The 24,377-nt window shown below is 38.6% G+C and overlaps 1 protein-coding gene and 1 pseudogene across 7 annotated transcripts in view; both read right to left on the bottom strand.

Moving 5' to 3' along the window:
• Positions 1-24,377, bottom strand: part of ZNF106 (zinc finger protein 106) — a 59,695-nt gene that overhangs the window by 25,313 nt on the left and 10,005 nt on the right. For 4 of the 7 annotated variants that reach the window (XM_019442445.2, XM_019442447.2, XM_019442448.2 and 1 more), the window contains exons 2-5: positions 16,105-16,190; positions 11,381-11,442; positions 5,272-5,472; positions 213-2,393 (exon numbers count right to left, since the gene is read on the bottom strand). In XM_019442445.2, the coding sequence (XP_019297990.1) occupies positions 213-2,393; positions 5,272-5,472; positions 11,381-11,442; positions 16,105-16,158 (2,498 nt within the window). In that variant the 5' untranslated portion in view covers positions 16,159-16,190. Of the gene's footprint in view, positions 1-212; positions 2,394-5,271; positions 5,473-11,380; positions 11,443-14,451; positions 14,506-16,104; positions 16,191-24,377 lie in introns of those variants that run through there. The other 3 variants (XM_053889153.1, XM_053889154.1, XM_019442449.2) reach the window with 3 other exon arrangements.
• LOC109263105 (ferritin light chain-like) lies at positions 16,393-18,629 on the bottom strand (annotated as a pseudogene).

Genomic DNA, 24,377 nt, shown 5'->3' with positions numbered 1-24,377 from the left:
GTGCTTCCTTGCAACCTGAATTCCCTGTTAGGAAACACTTTATTGCGTTGTTATAGAGTAGCAGTCACTATTTAATATTTAAACCAGACATCTACAACATGTATTTTTTGCAAGCATTTAATTAAATACAACAAATAGAATTCTCTTGGCCAGGGGCAAAGGGTTAAGTTTAAAAAAAGAGAGAGAAATGGACACTAAAAAGAAGCACACACCTGGGCAAGCCTTTGCCTAGCTCTTGCTTTTTCTTGGTTACTTGCTGGATGACCTGTTCCCAGTTGACATTTCTCCGGGATGCATTTAGAATCTGCCGAAGGGTTGGCTTGAGCCCAGACTCCTTCTCCGTCTCACCCTTTCTATGACCACTGATATTGCGTATGCGGCGAGCACTATTGAGGTTTGGCTCAGGAAGGTGTACTCCAGTTTTGCTCTTTAAACTGATGTGCCTGGTTAGATCTCTCTGGAGAGAGGCAGGAAAGCCAAGCTTACTGAGGTCAGGCAGAAGAGGGCCTGAGGACGGACCGATATCGTTTTTTTGAAGTTCTGCATCCAAGCTAGCACTCTCGAAACCTTCTGTTGCGTAAGACACATGAGATTTAACAGGGTCATCAACCTGTGCATCTTCTAGAGAAGTTTTCAAGTCTAGCAGTAAGCCAGAGTGTGGACTGGCTGCAGATGTCATTTGTAACTCAGGTTCTTTCTGATGAACTGTTGAATTACATGCGTTAGTGGATAGTTTTCTACATGTTTTCAGGTTTTGCTCATCCCCATCTTTCTCATCAGTGATGTGAGTGCTGCAGGATAAAATTTCTGTAGGTGCAGAACCCAGAGCTCCAATTTTTGTTCCATGCTTTTCTGTGTCAGATAGCTCCCCATCACTTTCATCTTCTAATGTGCGTACCTGGAACTCTATCTTCAAAGATCCTTTTTCAGACTCTTCTACATTCCTACTTGCTTTTGCATAGTTCCTGGTCCTTTTAGAAGTGCTAAGGAGTGGATTTTGCACTGATTCATGACACTGTAGCACCTCTTTGGCTTTTTGTAAAGTATCACTTACATTTTTATCAGGTTCCACCTGAGTGCCAAACGTACTTTTATTCCCTTTTAAAACACGAGGACATGAACTTTGCAATTTGGTTATGTAAGACCCATGACTGTCTGCCACAGTGGGTTTGTTCAAGGGATTTGAGTGTTCTCCAGGAAAAAAGGAATTTGTTTTGGTGTTTTTTGAGGGATTCTTTAAATCTGGGTTCTGGGGAACTGATTTAGTGACTGGAATTGGAAGGAGTGCAGATTTCAATGATGGCATCTTACTTAAGTTAAGCTCTTGTTCGTGTTTCTCTGTGACGGGGCACTCTCTCACCGCCTCATAGGGAGCAGTGCAGTCAGAAGGGGCTTTGTGACTAAGCAATCCAGTATGTGTTTCTTTTTGTGTTTTCAGCGTCGGGGAGTTACTTTTTCCATCATTCTGGGGCTCTGCTGCTCCTGTGGTTGTCAAGCTAAAGCCAAAGAAAGGCTTATCTATCATTTCTGCCTTGTTTCCAGCGCCTTCTTTCATTGCGGATTGTAAATCCAGAGTCTTCTGGGAAGGGTAAGGAGTCCAGCGGCGGAGCTTTTCCCTTGCTACACTGCTGTTCTTCCCACCAGTTTTGGAAGCTATGGTATCTGTTTGTTTAGTAGTTTTGCTTTCTAGCTGCTCAAAATTGAAGTCAAGTAAGCCTTCTGAAGGAAATGTATCGCTTGTAAATCCTTCAGAAGGCCCTCTGTATGTGGCAGCCGCACCAACTTTGTCGCTTTCTTGCCGCTGCCAACTGTATCTATCCTGACTGTATTTGTTAGACTTAGATTTCTTGTTCCACAGCATAGGTAAGTCTTCCATCTGACAGTTAGAGTTTCTGTTTCTGCCTGGCTGAAATTTGTCTCCGGGGCCACTGTAATTCCAACTATTTGTACTACGTACACTGGATTTCCAGTTTCCGTTACTGCTGTTCATATGCCAACTGGAAAAGCCACCTGTTCCTTCAGAATGCCAACTGGAATTCCTTCCTGTACCACTATGATTCCAATCTACCGTTCCACTATTTGCATGCCAACCACCTCCAGAATTACTATGGTTGTGAAACCAAGTCGCGGAGCCTCCTGCAACACCCTTATGCCACCCGGAACATCCTCTTGGTCCACCATTATTCCTCAAAGAATGTGGAAAGTTGTTTTTCCTACTATTATTAAAGCCATCTTTCTCCCACTTCCAGTCTCGCTGAGGAGGTCCGCGATGATGCCATGTTGGCTGACTGTAGCTCTCTCTGTCTTGGTAAGGGATTCGGTCTTCTCGTCTCCATTGGGGTCGCCTGTCTTCAGAGTTTATTTCTTGGCTGCTGTTGGAAGGTTCATCTTGTCTGGAAGAAAAACAGTTCTCCATTAGTGATTTAAAGTAATTATCATGCTTCCTTAAAAGGCATAACCCATCAAACTTTCCTCTACCTATCTCCTCGGCTACTTAGAACATACAGTAGTCTATTTTTATTTCTAGTAGTGGCTGTTTCCCGTCTTTAAATGATATTGCTAAACTTATATTTCACAGTTTATGGATGCAGATATTAAACGATATGCCATTTCTGCTATCACTCCAGAAATATTAAAAATCTGACACATTTATACTATCCTCCTTTTCCTGCTCCTGCTTTTCTTAGCATGTTCTGGGACTTTTGTCCCCATCATCCAATTATTATTTTCACATTATGTAGCTTTTTGAAAATAAGCATAATTGTATCTTGTAGCTTTGGCTAGTTATCATAGTTAATACAATCTAAGTTCCACTGCTCTTAATACTGTGGATTTTTCCAGCCATAGATTCTTTCTGAAAAAACCAGTTTCTTAACCTATTTTAAATGCTAAGATTTCACTTTGCATTATCACTTTCATTAATAAACACTTTTTCCAGCACATATTCAGTGACTGTTAGTTGTGAAAGAAAACTTTTATGTATAGTTCCTGTTCCTGAAAGACTTACAACCTAGCTGAGAAAATAAGGTCACAAACAGGAGTAAAATAGCACATACCAAATAAGCAGTACCCACAATCAGTGCTATAAGGAGCTTCATGAGCTAGAGGTTTTTATAAAGCTACAGCTGTTTGAACTATTCGTGTTAGACAAGGAGCCCACAGAAATGTGAATAGACTTAAGTAAACATCACAGGAATAGGTGTAAAACCACTTCCCTCTATAAACTGCCTGTGGTATGCCTGGCATAGTGCTTAACACATGTGGTAGGTGCTCGAAAAATCAATACTAGCTAAAACTTATTGAGTGCCTACTGTCAGGCATTTTAAGCACTTTATAATCTCATTTAGTTTCCACAGCTCTGAAGCAATTATTCCTCTTATTCCTACTTTTTGGATGAAGAAACAGAGCATTAGAGAGGTAGAGTAACATGCCTAGAGTTAGAAAGCCAGTAAGTGGTACAGGAGAGATTTGTTTGGCAGACTGACTCTAGAGTCTACACTCTTAACTGTTAGCCCTTGATGAACTGAAAATCCCCAAACTAAGTTTCTGCTATTGGGCTCCCTTCTCTTAACTTGACTTAAACTCCGTAATGACTCTAACTGGTTCTAAAAACTTCTAATGTCTCTAAGATTTTGGGCACAAATTGGAATTTCTTCCTTTTTCACAAGATGGAATTCAAAGTTAATTTACTTGAAAGTTCAAACATCCACTTTCATTATGAATTACAACCATTTCTAAACAGGAGACCCTAAGTCACCAAGTGACAAGTGTTATTACATACATGTGCAGGATTTTTTTTTTTTTAACACCATTGGCCAAATTGCTTTTATCTTTTGTTTCTAAGCACTATATACTTTTGACATCCAAGGAGATTGCGGACTTGGCTACACTAATGGGATCCAGAACTGGGCAACAAATCTGTCACAGAATAGAATTCCTAGATCAGTGTGAATTGGCTAGATCGCGGGGACAATGGCATGCAGCTAAATCCATAGCCCAAAAAAAGCAATCTAAATTAAAAATCTCATGAAGGAAAAGAGAAAAAAATGTGAAGAAATAATAGATACTATAAATACATCACCAAAGAAGCATATCAGAATATTCAAAGAATATTAACTACAATGTGAATGTCTAATTTACTGAGAAGCTCTTTTACCTTCTGACTTAATGTTTAATCATTTACACAGATAAGCTAATAATGGCACAAATGCGTAAGAAAAAAATAAAAGTTAGCCTCCTAGAGGCTTCAACACCCTAAAACAAGAATAAACTACAGCTATACCGAAAGTAGTAACAATGTCATTTGAAGGACTAAGCAGCAAAACGGGTTTAAGAACCAGGTGCTACTGACATATTAAGACTAAGAAAGGAGACAAGTCTCCTTCAAGGACTTGTTCAAAACACTTGTAGCATATACTACAAGTAGTAAAGACTACTTCCTTTTTATACTAAACCACTAACTGAATACAGACTGCATACCTGGTATAACTAGTACTCAGAAAGAATCTTTAAAATTTTATATTAGAACGTATAACGTTTCTCATTATATTCCAGGACTTGAAAAATCACCCAACCTCTTAAATGGTTCTCTCTCTTACTCATATCTGAAAATTTCTGCTTGAACTCTTTAGGCCACAACTCAGTAATGTAAAAATACAAAAGCCTAATACCCGAATTATAGATGCAGGTATAAAATTATGTAGTACAGCTAGAAAACTTATATTGCTCAAATGATCCTGACATTGTCAAACTTAAGATACAAATGTATTCAGTGAATACTTACTGAAACGCTAAATAATGAAGAATAAATCACATTTGGTAGAAGCACCATGTTAATTCACATGGGGCAAAACATTTTTTTACTGACGGATAGAATAAGAAATGCAATATATATGAAGGAAGCTTATACACTAATACCTTTCCACTAGACATTCTGGGTATCAAATAAAACCATTCACTGGTGTTAAAAAAAAACTGGAATAAAGCCAGTTTTAAACATGGTTATCAACACAGTAAAAATTTCAGATATGTAGCACCTATAGCTAACTTTTATGGAGGGATAATACTGAGTTTGTTTTTTCTGTAAGCAGATAGTACAGTAGTTCAAGAGAGGATTCCACTGACATTTCATGCATAAGACAGCAACCTCAAGCTAACCTCTGCAATTAAAATAAGTTTGAAAGTTACTAGATGAAAAGTACGGAAATGGAAAATGTATTCTCTACCACACTGTTTCAGACAGACTTTTTAAAAATCAAAATAATTACTCACCGACTTTGTTCTTTCCTTTGTTTTATTAACTGAACAAGTTCCTTGTCAAAATAATCTTCTTCCTCTTCTTCTCCCTTTCCATCATCTTCTCTCTCCTGGGCATCAACGTTATCTTTGTGCAACTGGCTAGAAATGTGCTTTGCATATGCAGAAAGACCCACTTCTGTGACCCCGCACACTCGGCATTCATGACTACTGTCCCTAGGGAAAGAGGGAGATGAGGGACGTTCAATTCTGCCCACTGGCATGGCACACTCACCAGATCTGGTATGGTTTCCTCTGAAAAACACTGCACGCTTTGGCACAGTGGAAGATTAGTGCTAATCAATTTCAATGCTCCTTTCATCACTTTTAAGAAGTTTGTTCATAAGTTATTTTTGAAACGAACTTAAGATTCTTTTCCAGCAATCAAGAGGCAATACACTTCAGAATAATGTAGTTTAGGAGGAGAAATCTTCTTGAATTGCTGTACTTAAAATCTTGCCAGAGGAAACATGGTGAAAGGGGAGGCAGGGCAGGGGGCTCAGAGCAAACAGAAGTTGCTCTAGAGCACACCCATGATGCCAGCTGCACTCAGAAGCCTGGTGACAGCGCTTCCATTTTATCTCAGGCTCAAGAGCTTTCTCCCAGTGAAAGTTTAGGGGTGGAGAAAAGAGCAGGCAGCCTAACCAATCCCAACGTGGTAACTAAATCGGACCCGGCTGGAGCTCTGCCTGGAATGTGCAGATTCCGGACCCCAGAGCAAATGATAGGAGGAGTCTCAGCAAACTTTTTTGGGCTGGATGATACATGTGACCTACATTCTGCTTCAGAAGGGCTTATTTAAAGGGAATGGAAAGCATTTCAGTTGTAGGAAGTTAACAGCTGTGCTAGGCAAATGGTTTTTCTCAAGTTTCAGAAAATGCAAAAGTTTAGAGAGAAGCAAAACCAGTTCTTGTTCAGAAAGAAAATTGAGCAATTTTTTTTTTCCCCTTTTACTTTACACAGTTAATGGTAACTCCCATATTTAGCCAGTTTTAAGAAACCAAAATCTTGAGTCGACATCCAGAGCTGTAGTAGATGAGTGTTTTAACTGGTTTTTTAGCTTCCTGAAATCCCTTGATTGGTTCAGCTGTCTATGCAGTCATTGATGGGAAACATCTGAACACCATGGCCACAAGTGTAAGAAATGGACAGTAAAATCCATTCAATAATCCAGATGGGCCCACCTCTGTATCATTTGTCTTGGGTTTACACAAGTGATCTTTTTGTACTTCCTATGCCAATCTCTATTACTTACTTACTTATTTATTTATTTTATAAGAAGTTTGTTGACGTGTATATCCCATGTGTACATGAGAGGTACCCAGGGAAAATTATTAACTGTCCTAGGTAGGTAACCTAAGCCACCAACTGAAATACCACCTTCAGCTAAAGGCAAAAGAAAGAAAAGCAGGAAGGAGGAACAGTTATGGAGGTAATCACAAAAAGCATGGAAAACAATGGTAAGGGTAGTTATGTAGAATTAAGTTGGTGCTTTCTCCAGTGATTAAATTCTCTACCTTTGCCAATCTTACAAAAAATAAATAAATAAAATTCAGGAGTGCCTGGGTGGCTCAGTCAGGTGAGCATTCAGCTTTGGCTCAGGTCATGATCTCACAGTTTGTGAGTTTGTGAGGCCTGCACTGGGCTCGCTGCTGTCAGCATCCTCTGTCCCTCTCTCTCTCTACCTCTGCCCCTCTCCCTGCTCACAAAAATAGATAAACCTTTAAAAAACCAACACAAAAAGACATGCTGTCTTTGATAAGACAGACACACACCATGCACAACAATGCTCCATCCTCCCCTCAAGTATATCTATAAAGACATGGTGGAATTCACATCAATTAACCAGAAGAGAACCTCAAAACTGAGCACTTCATTTACCAAAAGATGGTTTCTGTTACAGACCACCTGAACATTTATTTAAAAACAAAAACAACAACAAGGGGCACCTGGGTGGATCAGTCAGTTAAGCGTCCAGCTTCAGCTCAGGTCACCATCTCACAGTTCGTAAGTTTGAGCCCCACATCGGGCTCTGTGCTGACAGCTCAGAGCCTGGAGCCTACTTCAGATTCTGTATCTCCCTCTCTCTCTGACCCTCCCGATCTAGTCCTCACATTCTCTCTCTCAAAAATAAATAAAAACATTCAAGAAAACAAAAGTGGATGTTAACTTGTAACAGAAATCAAGCCTTTTCTCATGGCAACACAGAAAGAAATTAAAAATATGTAAATATAAATCTACCTACCATCAGAAGTCTGAAAACCCCAACTAACCTAGAATATACAATTTACACTATAATAAAAATTCGAGTCATACTTACAGAGGTCTTGCACCATTATGATGTACCCCTAAAACTAATGTAACATTGTGTGTCAACTATGCTTCGATTTAAAAAAAAAAAAATGTTTTATAATTTAAATCATGAAGTCAAAAAGAAAATTCGAATCAAGTGAATTTTCTGGTTAGAAAATCTTCTTGGCTCTAAACTCTCTAAAACTATGAAAAATGTTTTAGTCCACTTTTCTCCCTAAAAACTTATAGAATACTAAACCGTATATCGTAGTACCAGGGACATCATTCCAAAAGGGTTTTTTGTTGTTGTTTTTTTTAAGTTTTTGAAGGTTTTTTTTTTTGTTTTTTTTTTTAAGAGAGACAGAGACAGGGTGAGCAGGGGAGGGGCAGAGAGAGAGGAGAGAGAGAATCCCAAGAGAAAGAATCCTCTGTGCACTGCCAGCACAGAGCCAGATGCAGGGCTCGAACCCACAAAACTGTGAGATCGTGACTTAAGCTGAAACCAAGAGTCGGATACTTAACTGACTGGGCCACCCAGGCACCCCCAAAAAGGTATTCTTAAGTAAAATTTCTGATTATACCCTTACTTCTAAAATGGATAGAATTTTTCTCACATCCAAACCACCAAAATCCCTCTCTCTTTACAGATATTACTGGAAGACCATACTGTTTAAAATACTAAGGAATGCAGTATAAACAGTATTTAACTGTTAAAAATAAACATCCATAATCATAAACCCACACACTGCGATCCCCAAAGCACAGGCATATGCTGGATGTGAAACAAACACTCAAACACAGATTTTTTAAACACATGGGATTTCCTTGTAAGAAAGGATAGTAACCATAGTACTAAAGTTATATTTAATTTTTAAAAATTAATAAAGTCGTATTTAATAGAAAAACACCTGAAGAGATCCTGCCCAAAAGGGTACAGGCAATAAGTGCAATACAAATAAAGGTTAACACTAAAAGCAAACTATCCAAAACAAAAGTCCCTAACATTTTTCTTATAGATGAATTCTTGTTTAAAAAAGAGAGAGGGGGGGGGGGGGCGGGGGGCGGGAAGAATCTTTGCAAGAAACATCAAAATGAGAAAAAGGAGAATCCACATTTATCTTGGGAAAGAACAGGGGGTTAGGACAACCACATCTCTTAAAAATGCAAATGAGTCTGTGTCTGGAGGCAGGCATATTATCTGTTCTACATACAATATGCATTCATGCCTCCACATGTGATGTTAGGGAAACCACGTATTTTAAAAAGCTAATGGCAAATTAAATAATATTTTAATGATGCTATTTCCCAATTCTCTATCAAATAACCAGTTAAAATACTTACTATTTTGTATAACTACGTAAGTAATTGTTGGGGAAAAAGTACTGCTTTACTTCTTGACTAATAAAAGCAAAAACGGTCCTCAGGACATTTAAAGAAGGGCCCAAATTAACTTCATCCTGTTACCACACAATTTCCTCTCATGTGTGAAAGGCAAAGCCTTAAGATATTCTACCCATAAGCTTTTCTTTATTAAGCTTGCCCTAACTATACCACAACAGCTGTTTGATAAATAAAGTTGTGCCCTTGTAATAGCATTTATCTGTGGAAACAGGCCACGCATCTGAAAAAGCAGACTGGTGAAAAAAATAGGGGAATGCTCCAGATGTCCACAGTTGTGAACCAAATAAGAATGTCTCACTTCTCAATCAAGTTTGTATTCAAAACCTAAAAAGTATGCTCTTTACATTTCTTAACCAGATCACAACTAAAAATTAGAGTGATACACATATAAAGAGAAACAGATAGTCTTAACATCAGAAAGCCAGTAATCAAACATGAATTCCACAGAAAATAATCACAAACTGAGGAGAGGAAGGAAAAATAATGACTGGTAACTATTTGTCCCTATGGTGCAAATTAGGGATTAACAGTTTGTCTCTACAGTAAATGCTCCAAGTAAGTAAATGATTTTTGAAATTTTGTTTTTTATAGTTTCATCAGCTGTTTTTCCTTGTTATCTGCTTTGCCTTCTCGCTTATAATTTATTACAGGCCAGGAAGCCATATAAAACTTGTTAGCACTGTGTCTAAAATATGAATAAATAAGTACTAAAGTATATCCCTCTAAATAAAATGAGTTTGGATGATAAGGGTGACATTTTTATTGTCAGCTTTGAGGCTTCTAAATGCTTTCTCCTTGATTATTTGACTATGCTCCAAATAACTGGAAATACACAAAATCCCCAAAGCACAGTTAAGTTGATGGGCAGGAGTAGAGGAAAAAAGTTACTGAACAATAAATACACGGCATGTAGTTCAGTTACGTTAGTAAGACAAAACCATATATATCTACATATAAATATAAATCTATGCATAGATACAGAAAGAGATTTGGATAAGATATACACTAAACTGATGACTTTCTTGTAAAAAGGGAGTAGGATTGGGGCAGGGTGGGGAGTAATATATGGGTGAGAGGATTTCTACCTTTTTTACTTTTTACAATTCCGTATTGACTGAACATGAATCTTAAGTAATCAAAAAAATTTTTTTTAATGTTTTAAATACCTGATTAGTGGATGTATGAACAAAACAAGGCATTAGCCTTGGGAAAAAATTGGCTTCTCTCTTAAGGACTAGATTTACTGACCTCATATGTTTTGTTTGATTTATAATATAGTCAGGTAACAGGTAAACAGCCCAGAGAAAGGTGAATTCCAAAAGGAAGTCTGCTGGAAATGGGATGAGGTAATTAGGATAATCCACATTTAGAGAATCAAAGGTTGACTATATTTCACAGATTTCCAATGATAATGACTTAAAGATTACATATATTCAAGGTATTATGATAAAAATTCTCCACATTAAATCTAAATGAAAGCCTCTTTTATACTGCTGTATAGACCTAACCTTCACACAGTAGGGAACGGAGACCATGGAAAAACTCCACTAATAGGCTAAACGTACGCTGAAAGTTTACTACCATATTAATTTGCCCACACAATCTAAAACGGTACTACTTAAAACACAAGTAACTTCGAATGACTTACATGGGCATCAAGATCAAAGCCTGTATCTATTATTCATGCAATAAGACACAAAGTAAAAAAAAAAAGATAAAATTAATATTTCTCAGTTTCCCAATCTTTCTCTATTCCATACTGTTTCCAAATCTCAAATTCAAGTAAGTGAAAAACATCAAAAAAGAACCACAGATGGGGGGGTGGGGGGGAGACATGGAATACACACATATGTTATATTTAATTTTTCAAAGGTGCTTATTAGCTTTTCTTTCTTTAAACATCTCAACTTTTAAATCACAAAACAGCATTCTTAAATATTCAAAGTTTGCACTCATTTTATTTACACTAATGAGAGACTTGCTGCCATTTAGCACACTTTGGACTTCTCAGACTATCCCACTAACTCTAAAGGTTTATGGCAGGTAATAATTTGTAACACTGCTGAGACAATTAACATGAAATGTCTTAGTTTCAAGACTGGTGTGTCTGGATGAGAATATTTACTAATGAGGAACCAGCCCATCCCCACCCACCTTTGTTGCAATCTGCTTGTTAGAGCTGCTGTGAATTCTACACATTCTAGATACACAAAGACTTACCCTTTTTGAATGCCAAAAAAAACTATTATATTCGTCAATAATTCTAAAAGACAGTTCTATGTCATAGGACTATATTCACTTATGAAGGATTATTATGAAATAAGCTAACAGGCACCCTCAGCACTCAGCTCCCACGACATTCACAAGTTATGGAATACAGCCGTTCCCATACCTGCCCTTCAGGTTCTCAAGCTCCCTGTGATGCAACATGCTCCGCATGTGTTCGTCCATCTCCTTCAAAATTAAAGAAAGCAGATTAAACTAAGGGGGGGTTGTTTTGGGAAAAGAAATCCCTCTGTTTTTACTCAATCAACAACTAGGGTTCAAGTTCCTTGCCATGGTTACCCTTCTCAATTCAATAGTGAAACCAGTTCCTCATAATTCTTCAGCTATGTTTTGGGCATATTTCATTCTTAAATAAAAGAACTGTTAAGAAAAAAAACAATTAAATGGCTTTCCAAAAAGGTTAGAAAGTATACTGTCTTGGGGGGGGGGGGCAAAATATTTAAGATAAACTATGTGGGTTGAATTCTATCCCAAAATAAAGAATTTAACTACAATTATCTAAAAAAGAAAAAAAAAATCTCTGAAATCACTTAACTTCTCAGCTCTTTGGCTACTTTTCTCCAGACTTTCTTTCCCTACTCAACTGATAGTTTCTCAAGAGCAAATTCCAACTGTTACTCAGGTCTTGGCCAGGGCTTGGCATCTGGTTGTCGACATTTGCTGAATGAACAGATGGATATATCAATTCTAGGTAGAAGTTACAGATACAGAACTTCTCCATGGTTGATTATGAAGTCTTTAAAAACTGCTTTGAACACAGCAGCTCAATCATGCTTTCATTTTCACTGCCCAATCTCCCCCACTGATTTGTTTGATTCTGATGAAATGTTTGAAAATTTGCTAGGTTCTCTCCTCTCTCTATCCCATTCTTAGTGGGAAGAAAATAAAATCTGCAGGAAGAGCTTCCACTTAAAAACATATGCACACACACCTCCAAAAACTCAAAAAGCTGTAAATGTCTATCCCTTTGTCACGCACAAGTATACGTACGCAGCACAACATAATTAGCACGACATAATTAAAGAATGGCTGTTGACATGTATAATAAAAGGGCTACTATAATTGTTGACTATTACTATTAACTGTGCCCTGTGTTTAAGTGCCTCAAACATTTCTTCACATGAACTGCACAACACTGCTGAGGGAATATTGTTAATTTCAAAAGAATACAAGGATACACAGGAGCAAACTCATTTATTCACCAAATATTTATCACTGCTTATTATATGCCAAGTACAGACTTAGACACTGAAGGGATAAGTGTGAAAATATTCAGTCTTGCCCTCTCAGAGTCAGAGATAATCAAGTGGTCAAACTAGAACTCAGATCCTGACGTTTTTGACATCAAAGCACTGTAACCATCTAGTGCATTCAGATTTCTCATTATATACAATTCATTTGTCAAAGAGTACAACTCAATAACCTATTCTTACTTTAAGTTATCTACTACAGTGTGACAAACAGGGATGTGATTCAAAATACATCCCTTAAATGACAATTTTATTGAAGATGACCATCATTTCCTTCCTATCTCTACAAATGCTTCACTTGGAGGATGGCTTTACATGTGACGTCCTTCTACCTACACCTGATTGGCCACTAATTACAATGAACACTTACATAGCTGAAAGCTGAATCAAGTTAGTGACATAATAAACAATGAAAAAATCCATGAACAATATACAACACCTACTCAAATCCCTATGCATCCCTTTGTTCAATTTTTCCTTATATGAGATTTACATGTGCCAAATTCCCTTTTCTTGAGCTAAATTTAAGTCCCTCTGTTTCTTGCAACCATTCTGACCAAAACACCATTCACTGAAATAGGTCATCCTGATATAAAAATTAATTCTATATTCTATTTCAGTTATAAAAATGTTATCATTCAAAACTTGTTTTAACATGACTTGATTGTCTAAAACACTTCACAAATCTTTTCCTAAATTTACATCTGAAATCCTCTCCCATCCTGCTCCAAGGAATGAATGCAAATAGTGTGACAACTGAGCTTTCAAAATAACTAGGAAAGATCCATGGGCACGGGATTAGAGTAATAGCCCCAAACGCATACTTGCTCAGTTATCAAGCTTCTATTTAGTTCTTCTATATTAACTATGTTATATTTTCTAAAGAAGAAGGAGGAAAGAATTTTTTTTAAAAAGATTTGGCAGTTGAACAAATTTAGAAAACACTGAAAACAACAAATTTATTATTATTTTTTTTAGTATTTCTTAACTCCAGGGCTTCTCAGCCTTTCATAAATTAACGAGCATCAGAATGCTCAGGGATGCAGTATACAGCTTTTCCCCATACTTAGGACATTTAGGTTCTTTTTCTTCTCCACAGTATATTTGGAGAAATTAGGGTTATGCTAGTTTGGGAGACTAGAAGAAAGCACTGCTTCAACATAAGTTATTCATAATCTATCTAAAACCAGCAGAGTTATTCCTTTCAACTAACCCATTCTGCTAATTTCTTAGACCACGTTAACTTTTTTTTTTTTAATATTTATTTATTTTTGAGAAAGAGAGAGAGAGAACACATGTGAGGGGAGGGGCAGAGAGAGAGAGGGAGACAGAATCCTAAGCAGGTTCCGTACTGTCAGCACGGAACCCGAGGTGGGGCTTGAACCCACGAAGCTCGATATCATGACCTGAGCCTAAATCAAAAGTTGGAGGTTCAAATGACTGAGCCACCCAGGCACCACAACACCACATTAATCTTAATACTTAAATCACACATTCCCTCACTTAAAAACCTATGATTGACAGGGCACCTGGATGGCTCAGTCGGTTAGACATCCACCTTAGGCTCAGGTCAGGATCTCATGGTTCGTGAGTTCAAGCCCCACATCGGGCTCTCAACTGTCAGCTCAGAGCCCGCTTCAGAAATTCTGACCTCCCTCCCCCCCATCCCCTGCTCATGCTCGCTCACTCTCTCTCTCTCTCTCAAAAACATTAAAAAAAAAAAGAAACCTATCATTGGCATTTCCTAAGGCAGGAGTAGGTAATCAATCACAGCTCTTAATTTAACTTCATTATGATCCATGGAAAAATATAAAGAGACAAAACCGTTTTAAACTAGAGTAGAAGAAACGTCCAAAGACTTAAAATGGCAAAATTATGAGATATCACAAGATAGGGCTCCTACACCATGAAAGTCTGAAACCATTACCTGAGTGTCTGCCTATCCTTCTCACATCTTCTCTAGTTCCCATCTCCCTCCAATCTGAAAGGAGCCATAAGGAATTTCTATTTATTACAAATTAGCATAAAGCTTGGTCAAAAAAATTTTAAACTAGAAGAACAGTTCTTTTACTTTTGTAAAAGATATCAGCCATATTATTAAACATGATTTCAGAATCCCAACTGGGTGCCTGGGTGGCTCAGTTGGTTAAGTGTCAGACTCTTGATTTTGGCTCAGGTCACAATCTCGTGGGTTCATGAGTTCAAGCCCCGTGTGGGGCTCCATGTGCTGATGGCATGGAGCCTGCTTGGGATTCTCCACCTCTGTCTCTGCCCCTCTCCCACTTGCATTTTCTCTAAGTAAATAAACTTTAAAACAATATTAATGAACAAACAAATAAATAAACTCCTAACCGATTTTCCCATCACAACAGAAATCCCAAACAGGAAAAACAAACAAACAAAAAACATTTCTTTACTCGAGCCTACTGGATGGATCATAATCAAACCCCTCAGCCTGGCATTCAACACGGTTTATAACTATCTGCATTTAAATTACAAATTATATTGCAGTCCCACTATTCCCAAAACAAAACTGTTTTAATCAGATAAGCCTTCTGATAGATAACTAGAACTGTTATACTCCATTCTACCTCTTCACTTTTGTACATGTTGTTATTCCACCTAAAATATCTTTCTCTTTTATTTCTTTAAACCATCTTTCTCCCAAACATCTTTCTAGGTTCACTCAAACTTCTCTGGCTAACTTAGCTCATGATAATCTTCCCAGTTCTCTGAATTTTCAGTGACAGTCCAGGACATCTTAAAAGCTCAGAGGGGTGCCTGGGTGGCTCAGTCGGTTAAGTGTCCGACTTCAGCTCCGGTCATAATCTCTCAGTTCTTGAGTTTGAGCCCTGCGTCAGGCTCTGTGCTGACAGCTCAGAGCGTGAAGCCTGCTTTGGATTCTGTGTCTGCCTCTCTCTCTACCCCTCCCCTGCTCGTGCTCTGGTCTCTCTCTCTCAGAACTAAATAACATTAAAAAAATTTAAAAAAAAAAAAAAAGCTTAGAGAAAAATCTCTCAGCATTCTAGCTAGCAGCACTACTTAAAAACCAAACGACACAGTCAAGAAAAAGCAAAAAGTGAGACAAATTGCAGTCAATTTCCCTAAGGTACAAGTTCTTTTCAGTTCTGAAAGATGTGTTTTTTCTCTGAGCAACACTCCCACCTTGTGGACATCTAGGGTATTGCTAACACCATTTTCGATGTGCTGCACTTTTCACAAGCATGGGCAGAAGCAGAATGCGGGTACAGACAACAAATGCTGTATCCTTAGCTCCTCAGATAATAGTATAACTTCAAATAAATTGAATTTTAAGGCATCTTCTCTGTAACTAGTTACTGACTAAATTAGTAACTATTTATTATTGATTTTTGAGTATCTTCAAATTCTGGGTAGAGATTTAATAATGCAGTTATTGGCTTCATGAGGCAGCAAAAAAGAAACCAGTGGAATGAGACTATGGTTTAAGAAACAAGACACCATTAAAAGCTTTCACCTATCTACAAATTCCACGTGATGTCTCTGGGGAAAAAAAAAATCAGTCACAAAAGCCTTGGATTCTCCCTCTTCTATTTATTACCTTTTTTGAGGTGTACACAATGTGGCACAATATGCATTTTCGTTCTCGTACCATAGTGACCAGATCTGAAGCACTCAACGTCACACCTGCAATGAGGAAGTAACAATTAGCAACCTTTTTCTCCCCAGATGTCCTGTTAGATTCACCTCAACGCAAGCTAAAAGTACAAGTCTTGCGTCTCCCTCACCTCCACCCTGCTCTTCCCAGTCTTCCCACGCTGGTAAATGAAAATTCGAACTTTGGAAGTCATCCTCGATCCCTCTTTCTCACCCCATATCCACCCTCATCAGCAAATCCTGCCACTCCCATATGCTGAAATGCATCCCAAACCCACGCCAGCCTCACTACTTAGCAGGTCTGTCATCTCACATGGCACTAGCCTACTGACCTGAGTCTCTAGCTCCACTCGTGTCCTCTCATAGTCCATTCTCAAAACAGGAGCCAAAGATTCTCACAACAGGATTCTTTTAAAATTTAAGTCAGATCACTTAACTACTCTGCACAAAATCTTCCAACAGATTCCCATCTCACTCACAGGACATCCAGTCCCTTGCCATTGGCCACAATATCTGCTTCTCTCAATCTAACTCCATGCCCCACCACACCGCCCTTCTTGCTAGTCCTGGATCACACCAAGGATTCTCCTACCTTAGAGTTTCTATATGTCCTATTCTCTCTGCCTGGAATATGCTTCCTTACGATGTCCTTATGGTTCTCATAGCTCATTCTCTCAAGTATCTAAAATGTTGCTTCATCAGGGAGGCGTTACCTGACCTATTCAATTCTATATATTTTGCTCCCCATTCCTTCTTCCTGTTAATCTGCTTATTTTATTTTTTTGCTGCAAAAGCTTTATTGTTTTCATTTGGTCCACGGTTCGGGAGAGGGCTCCATGGCAGTTAAAAAGCTGCCTAGAGGCTGCAGGGAGAGGCTCAGGCAGAAGCCTGATACCAAGGGGATGCCAGAGGGGCCCTCAGAGGGCCCCAGAGGCTCTCAGTCATGCTTGAGGGTGAGCCTTTGGAAGAGATACCTGCCCAGCCCAGCCTGGGGACCAGCCAGCTTGCAGAGGTTTGTCAGGTGGTTGCCCATCTCCTTGATGGTTTCACCTGCTCATCAAGTACATGCCTCTCCAAGAAATCACAGAGATGAGGGTCTGCATGGGCAAAGCCCAAGGCATGCAGATACAAAAAGGCCTGGTTCAGTTTCTTCTCCAAGACCATAGTGTCTCCCCTAGTGTCCAAGGTTTCACCCCACCCATCTTGGGACAGCTTCTGCATATTGTGTTAGAGGGTGCGGCCACCCACTAGTTTTTGCATCTTGAGGAGACAGTGGGCACCCCCACACTTCTCCTCAGTTAACTTGTAGAAGTGCCAGAGTCACAACATCATGGTTGATATATAAGCCCAGAGAGAAGTAGGTGTAGGAAACCTGCAGATACAGGATGACCAGGAGGTTGACAGCAGCTACCACCTCAGGGGAATAATTCTGACAAATCCAGGAGCTCATGTTTGGCAATAAGGAACTAATCTTAAAAACAAAACCAAAAACCACAGCGTTAGCTGGTCTCAGAGGCAAGGGATAGCTTAGAAGATGGATCTGAAGGTTGTGACTGGAAAAGAGGTTGGAGAGTGGTAGAAGGCTGGAAGAAGGGGTATCCCTGGGTCTGATACATCCAAATACTGTTGAAGGAAGAGGCAGATCCATGGAACTACTGGGTATGCTACCTGATTTTTATATTTTTAATAGCACTGTGGTAGGCTGTTTCTGTAGAGGGCCACAGCATTATCTCCCACCCTGTGTATTCTTTTGCAATTTAATCTTATCACCACCACCCATCGAAGGTGTGGTTCATTTTCCCTTCCCCAGCCACAGGCTGTGGGAAGCCCAAGCCACAAGGAGAGGACAAGGGGAAAAGAACTGAGGCCCAGCTGAGCACCCAATGACCAGCACCATCTGACAGCCATGTTGGGTGAATGAGCCATGTCAGGTAAGCTGCCAATGAGGGTCCCCAAGTAAGATGACTTAAAGAATCATGCAGATGAGCCTTTTCAACCCTCAGAATGTTAAGAGACAGTAAGATATTTCTTTTAAGCCAGGAAATTTTGGGCTAGCTTGTTAAACAGCAAAAGACATCTGAGGCAAGTATCTCTTACTACCCGAAATAACATATATTTATTTTTAATTCTTAATTCTATTTCCAGGGACTTTGTATATTTTGTTCACTAGTATAGATCTAGCACTTAAAACCATGTTTGCCATAATGCGGGCATCCCATAAGCATTTGTAGAACTGTTCCAAATGGAACTATCTTTGGTTACCAAATGTGAGATAGAGCTGAGTAAATACTGAGGTTTGGATTAAAACCAGAAGGTTTATTTTACAATCCTCTAGCGCTAGCATATTTTTCTCTTATGTCCCTTCAAAGATGCCTTACATGAGAATTTAATTTCACTTCCCAAGCATCACTGTTTTTCCTTCCACACATGAAACACCAGGCTCTAACAGACATATCTGCTTCCTTGCCTGGATTCACTCCTTAGGGACCTTAAAATTGTGAAGTAATGAAGTTATAAACTACCCTAATTTAATCTATAACTCCTAGACATTAAGCCTCCTAAATGCCTTCGTCCTATATTTAAAAAATTGTTGAGTCTGCAAAGGTCACCATATATTTCATCAGATTTTAGGGAGGAATTTATGTGCTAAAGCAGTGGTGTCTGCAAATTTTTGAATTTGCAAAACTCCTCAACATCACTTTGTAAATGTCAAAAATCTACTGTTTACTAACAGCTCACATGCATACAGTGATAGATCCAAATATCTCAGCAAGTAAGTAGTAAAAAAAAATATGCTTAGACAAAATTTGGTACTGTTCAAAAGTTCAGCATTCCAACAGCATGGAAATTTTCCCAGAGCTCTAATTTACCTTGAAATTGTCACCTTAAAAAGAACAGCTGTATAATATCCTCCTAACAGGTCCCAGCACCCTCTCTCAAACTACTCTCAGGTATTCCTATACTTTCCCAATTCCTTACACTGCAGCAGAAGTAATCTCTTTAAAATACAAACCTGTTCATAATATTCTCTTTTCTCCCTATACTGTGTTTTGGAAAATTTCAAACACAAAAATGCTGAAAGGTTCTCATAGTGAACATCCCACATCCAGGTTCCCATATATCCCTATATCTATTACCTAGATTCTGCCATATAACATTTTACTATATTTGCTGTATCAGAAAGATCACTTAATCATAATGTATTATGATTTGTTAATATTTTGCTCAGAATCATATGGGGCTCTATGTACATAAGGCATGTTTCTGTAATTTTCTTTTAAATCTGTAACATCTTTATCTGGTTTTAGTTATTAGGGTAATGATGCACTAGTGAAATGAGTTTGGAAGCGATTCCCTTCTATTTTCTGGAAGTTTAAGATTGATGTTATTTCTTCTTTAATTTTTTTTAATGTTTATTTTTGGGAGAGAGACAGAGTACAAGCAGAGGAGGGGCAGAGAGAGAGGGAGACACAGAATCTGAAGCAGGCTCCAGGCTCCCTGCTGTCAGCACAGAGACTGACACGGGGCTTGAACCCAAAAACTGTGAGATCGTGACCTGAGCCGAAGTCGGACACTTAACCAACTGAGCCACCAAGATGCCCCTATTTCTTCTTTAAATACTTCACAGAATTCAGGATGCCTGGATGGCTGAGTCAGTTGAGCATCAGACTTGATCTCAGCTCGGATCTTAATCTCAGGATCATGAGTTCAAGCCCCGCATTGGGCTCTGCACGGTGGTGAAGCCTACTTAAAAAACAAAAACAAGGGGCGCCTGGGTGGCTCAGTCGGTTGAGCATCCGACTTCGGCTCAGGTCACGATCTCGCGGTCTGTGAGTTCGAGCCCCGCGTCGGGCTCTGGGCTGATGGCTCAGAGCCTGGAGCCTGTTTCACATTCTGTGTCTCCCTCTCTCTCTGCCCCTCCCCCGTTCATGCTCTGTCTCTCTCTGTCTCAAAAAAAATAAATAAACGTTTAAAAAAAAAAACAAAAACAAACAAACAAAAAGTACTTGATAGAACTCATCAGTGAAACGATTATGGCCCTGAGTTTTCTTTACGGAAGTTGTTTTTTTTTTTTTTTTATCATTATCCCGTTTCTTTAATATGAGTTTATTCAGATTTTGTTTCAACTTGTGACAGCTTTAGTATGTTGATATGTTCAAGAAACTGCACAGTTATATTGTCAAATTTTTTGGCGTAAGGTTGTTTATAATATCCCCTTATTGTTCTACAGGATCTGTAGTGATAAATCCCTTGCATTCCTGATATTAGTAATTTGTGTTGTTTTTATTAGTGTATCTATGGGTTTATCAACATTATTAATCTTTTCAAAGAACTTCTGGCTTTGTAATGTTGTCTATTGTTTGCCTTTTTCTATTTCACTGATTGCGTCTGTTGTCTTTATCATTTCTCTCCTCCTGCCTACTTTGGATTTACCTTGCTCTTTGTTTACTAGCTCCATAAGGTAGAATTTTAGGTCACTATCTTTAGACCTCCTTTTTCTAAAATAAGTGTTTAAAGTTATAAACTTCCCTCTAAGCATGCCATTAACTGCATCCTACAAATTTTTAAAGCGCTTTTTAATAAACTATGTCTATCAGAATAGTTTTAGATTTACAGAGAAATTGCAAAAATAGCAAAGCACCCCTATATACCACTCCTAGTTTCCTGTATTATTTATACCTTGCATTAGTATAATAGTTTGTCATAATTAATAAGCCAATATTGATAATTATTAATTTAACTCCATATTTTATTTCCATGTATTTTTTAAAAAAGCTTATCTATTTATTTTTGAGAGAGAGTGCATGCAAGGGGGGTAGAAGCAGAGAGACAGAGAGAGAAAGAGAGAGAGAGAAGCCCAAGCGGGCTTCACACTGTCAGTGCAGAGCTCGATGTAGGGCTTGAACTCATGAACTATGAGATCATGACTTGAGCTGAAGTCAGACACTTAACCAACTCAGCCACCCAGGCACCTCAACGAGATTTTTTACCTAATATCCTTTTTCTCTTCCAGGATTTCAACCAGGATACCACATTACATTTGGTCATGATGCCTCCTCAGGCTCCTCTTGGCTATTACCATTATCCCACAAATTTTGATGCTGTATTTTCACCATCCAGTTCAAATCACTATCTCTCTTGTGATTTCTTCATTGATATAGGTTTAGAAGTTTAACTGAATTTTCAAATATTTGTGGGATATTTTAGTCATCTTGATTTCTACTTTAATCCCATCATGGTCAAAGAATATATTCTATATTAATTCAATCCTTTCGAATTTATCGAGACATGATTTACAACCTGGCATCTGGTTTATAAATACACTTGGGGAAAAGAAATGTATTCTGTAGTAGTTGGGTGCAGATCTATACTGATTTTTTTGTTTCTTTAGCTATCAGTTATTGAGAAAAATGTTAAAGTCTCTATGATTGTTACCCATTTTTAAATTTTTTTTTTAGTTTATTTTGAGAGAGAGTGAGTATGAGCAGGGGAGGGGCAGAGAGGTGAGAGAGAGAATCCCAAGCAAGCTCTGCACTGTCAGCACAGAGCCTGACATTGGGCTCAATCTTATGAACTGCGAGATCATGACCTGAGCCAAAACCAAGAGTTGGATACTTAATGAGCCACCCAGGCACCCCTTCTTTTCCTTAACTGTATCAATTTTTGCTTGATGTATTATGAAGCTCTGGTGTTTGGCACGTATGTGTTTATGATAATGTCATGAATTGACATTTTTATCATTATGAAAAGACCCCCTTAACTCTGGCAACACACTTAATTTTTTTTTTAAGCTCATTTATTTTGAAAGAGACAGCAAGCAGGGTAGAGGCAGAGAAAGATGTGGGAGAGAGAGGGAGAGGGAGAGAGAGGGAGAGAGAGGGGAAGAGAGAGGGAGAGAGAGAGGGAGAGAGACAGGGAGAGAGACAGGGAGAGAGAGAGGGAGAGAGACAGGGAGAGAGACAGGGAGAGAGAGAGGGAGAGAGACAGGGAGAGAGAGAGGGAGAGAGACAGGGAGAGAGAGAGGGAGAGAGAGAGAAACTCGAGCAGACTCCACACCCCCAAAACAGAACCTGATGTGGGGCCTGAACCCACGAACTGTGAGATCATAACCTGGGCCAAAATCAAGAGTCAGACGCTCACCCGAGTGAGCCACCCAGGTGTCCCAACACACTTTATCTTGAACTCTACTTTATCTGACATGAACATAGCCATTCTAGCCTTCTTATGCTTACTGACTGAAACACACATCTTTTTTCCATGCATTTACTTTTAGCCAATCTGTTATTTCTGTTAGGCTGTCTTCTTTTGGATTATTCACTTTAATTTTTCTACTAGCTTTTTAGCAGTGCTTCTTCACATTTTCTCTACCATGAGTGCTCCAGGAACTACAAAATACACCCTATCATTTTACCCTGTACTCTGTGTTAATAATTTGCCACTTCAGGGGCACCTGGGTGGCTCATTCAGTTAAGCGTCTGACTTCGACTCAGGTCACGATCTCACGGTTCATGAGTCCGAGGCCCACACTGGGCTCTGTGCTGGCAGCTCAGAGCCTGGGGCCTGCTTCAGATTCTGTGTGTGTCTCTCTCTCTGCTCGTCCCTTGCTCACACTCTCTCCCTCTAAAAACAAATAAATATTAAAAAAAACTTTTTTTAGTGGGATTGCAAGTTGGTGCAACCACTCTGGAAAACAGTATGGAGGTTCCTCAAAAAACTAAATAGAACTACCCTACAACCCAGCAAATGCACTACTAGGCATTTATCCATGGAATACAGGTGTGCTGTTTCAAAGGGACACACGCACCCCCATGTTGATAGCAGCACTATCAACAATAGCCAAAGTATGGAAAGAGCCCAAATGTCCATCAATGGATGAATGGATAAAGAAGATGTTGTATATATATACAACGGAGTATTACTTGGCAATCAAAAAGAATGAAATCTTGCCATTTGCAACTACGTGGATGGAACTGGAGGGTATTATGCTAGGTGAAATTAGCCAGAGAAAGACAAAAATCATATGACTTCACTCATATGAGGACTTTAAGAGACAAAACAGATGAACATAAGGGAAGGGAAACAAAAATAATATAACAACAGGGAGGGGGACAAAACAGAAGAGATTCATAAATACGGAGAACTGAGGGTTACAGGAGGGGTTGTGGGGGGGGGATGGGCTAGATGGGTAAGGGGCATTAAGGAATCTACTCCTGAAATCATTGTTGCACTATATGCTAATTTGGATGTAAATTTTAAAAAATAAAATTTAAAAAAAAGGGTTACATAAAAAAATAATAATAATAATTTGCCACTTCAAGTACATTTTACAAACCTTATAGCCATATAGGTCAATTTACCCCAACTCCCATTCCATGCTTTATGGTGTATGTTTTATATCTATATGATGTGATGATCTCCACAAGATGATGCATCTTTATTAAACAGTTGTATGTTGTTTTAAGAAATTAAAAGGACAAGATTTGTATTTATCCACTTATTTACTTTTTCTGATGTTCTTCACTCCCTGATGAAGAGTCAAGTTTCCACCTGGTATCATTTCCCTTTAGAGCAAACTTTAGCATTTCTTGTAGTGCAATCTGCTAGTAATGAATTCTCTTGGTTTTCTTTTAACTGACATTATTTTTATTTCACTTTCATTCTTGAATGCTATACTACTGAATCTGTAATTCTGGATTGTCAAGTTTTTCTTTCAGCATTTTAAAGATTTTCTATGCTTTCTGGCCTTCATGATTATCCTCCTGTATATAACATGTTTTCTTTGGCTGCTTTCTGGATTTTTCCTTTTATTTTTGGCTTTCAACAGTTTGACTGTGAGGTACCTAGTCATGGTTTTCTTCATTGTTAAACTTATGGTTTGCATGGTTTTGTCTTTATCCTTCTTAGGGTGTGCTGAGCTTACAGAATCTGTCAATTTATGCCTTTCACTAACTTTGGGACGTTTTCAGTCCTTACATTTTCAAGTATTTTTTCTTCTTCCCCATTATTTTACCTCTCCTTCTGGCACTCCAATGTAGTATGTTGGTTTTTTTATATTGCCCACAGGTCCTTGAGGATCTCTTCCTTTTTCTCTTTTACTCTTCTTCTGCTCTTTATACTGAGTAATTTCTATTGATCTTTAATTTCATGGATTCTCTCCTCAGGCGTCTCCATTCTGCTTTTAGCCCAACCAGTTTATTTCCAGTTTCGTATATTTCA

This window comes from Panthera pardus, unplaced genomic scaffold (assembly GCF_024362965.1).
Source record: "Panthera pardus isolate Hobbes unplaced genomic scaffold, ASM2436296v1 HiC_scaffold_24, whole genome shotgun sequence".
Lineage (NCBI taxonomy): Eukaryota > Metazoa > Chordata > Mammalia > Carnivora > Felidae > Panthera > Panthera pardus.
Note: the sequence above shows the minus strand (reverse complement) of the source record. Positions and strands in the feature narration are given on the sequence as shown.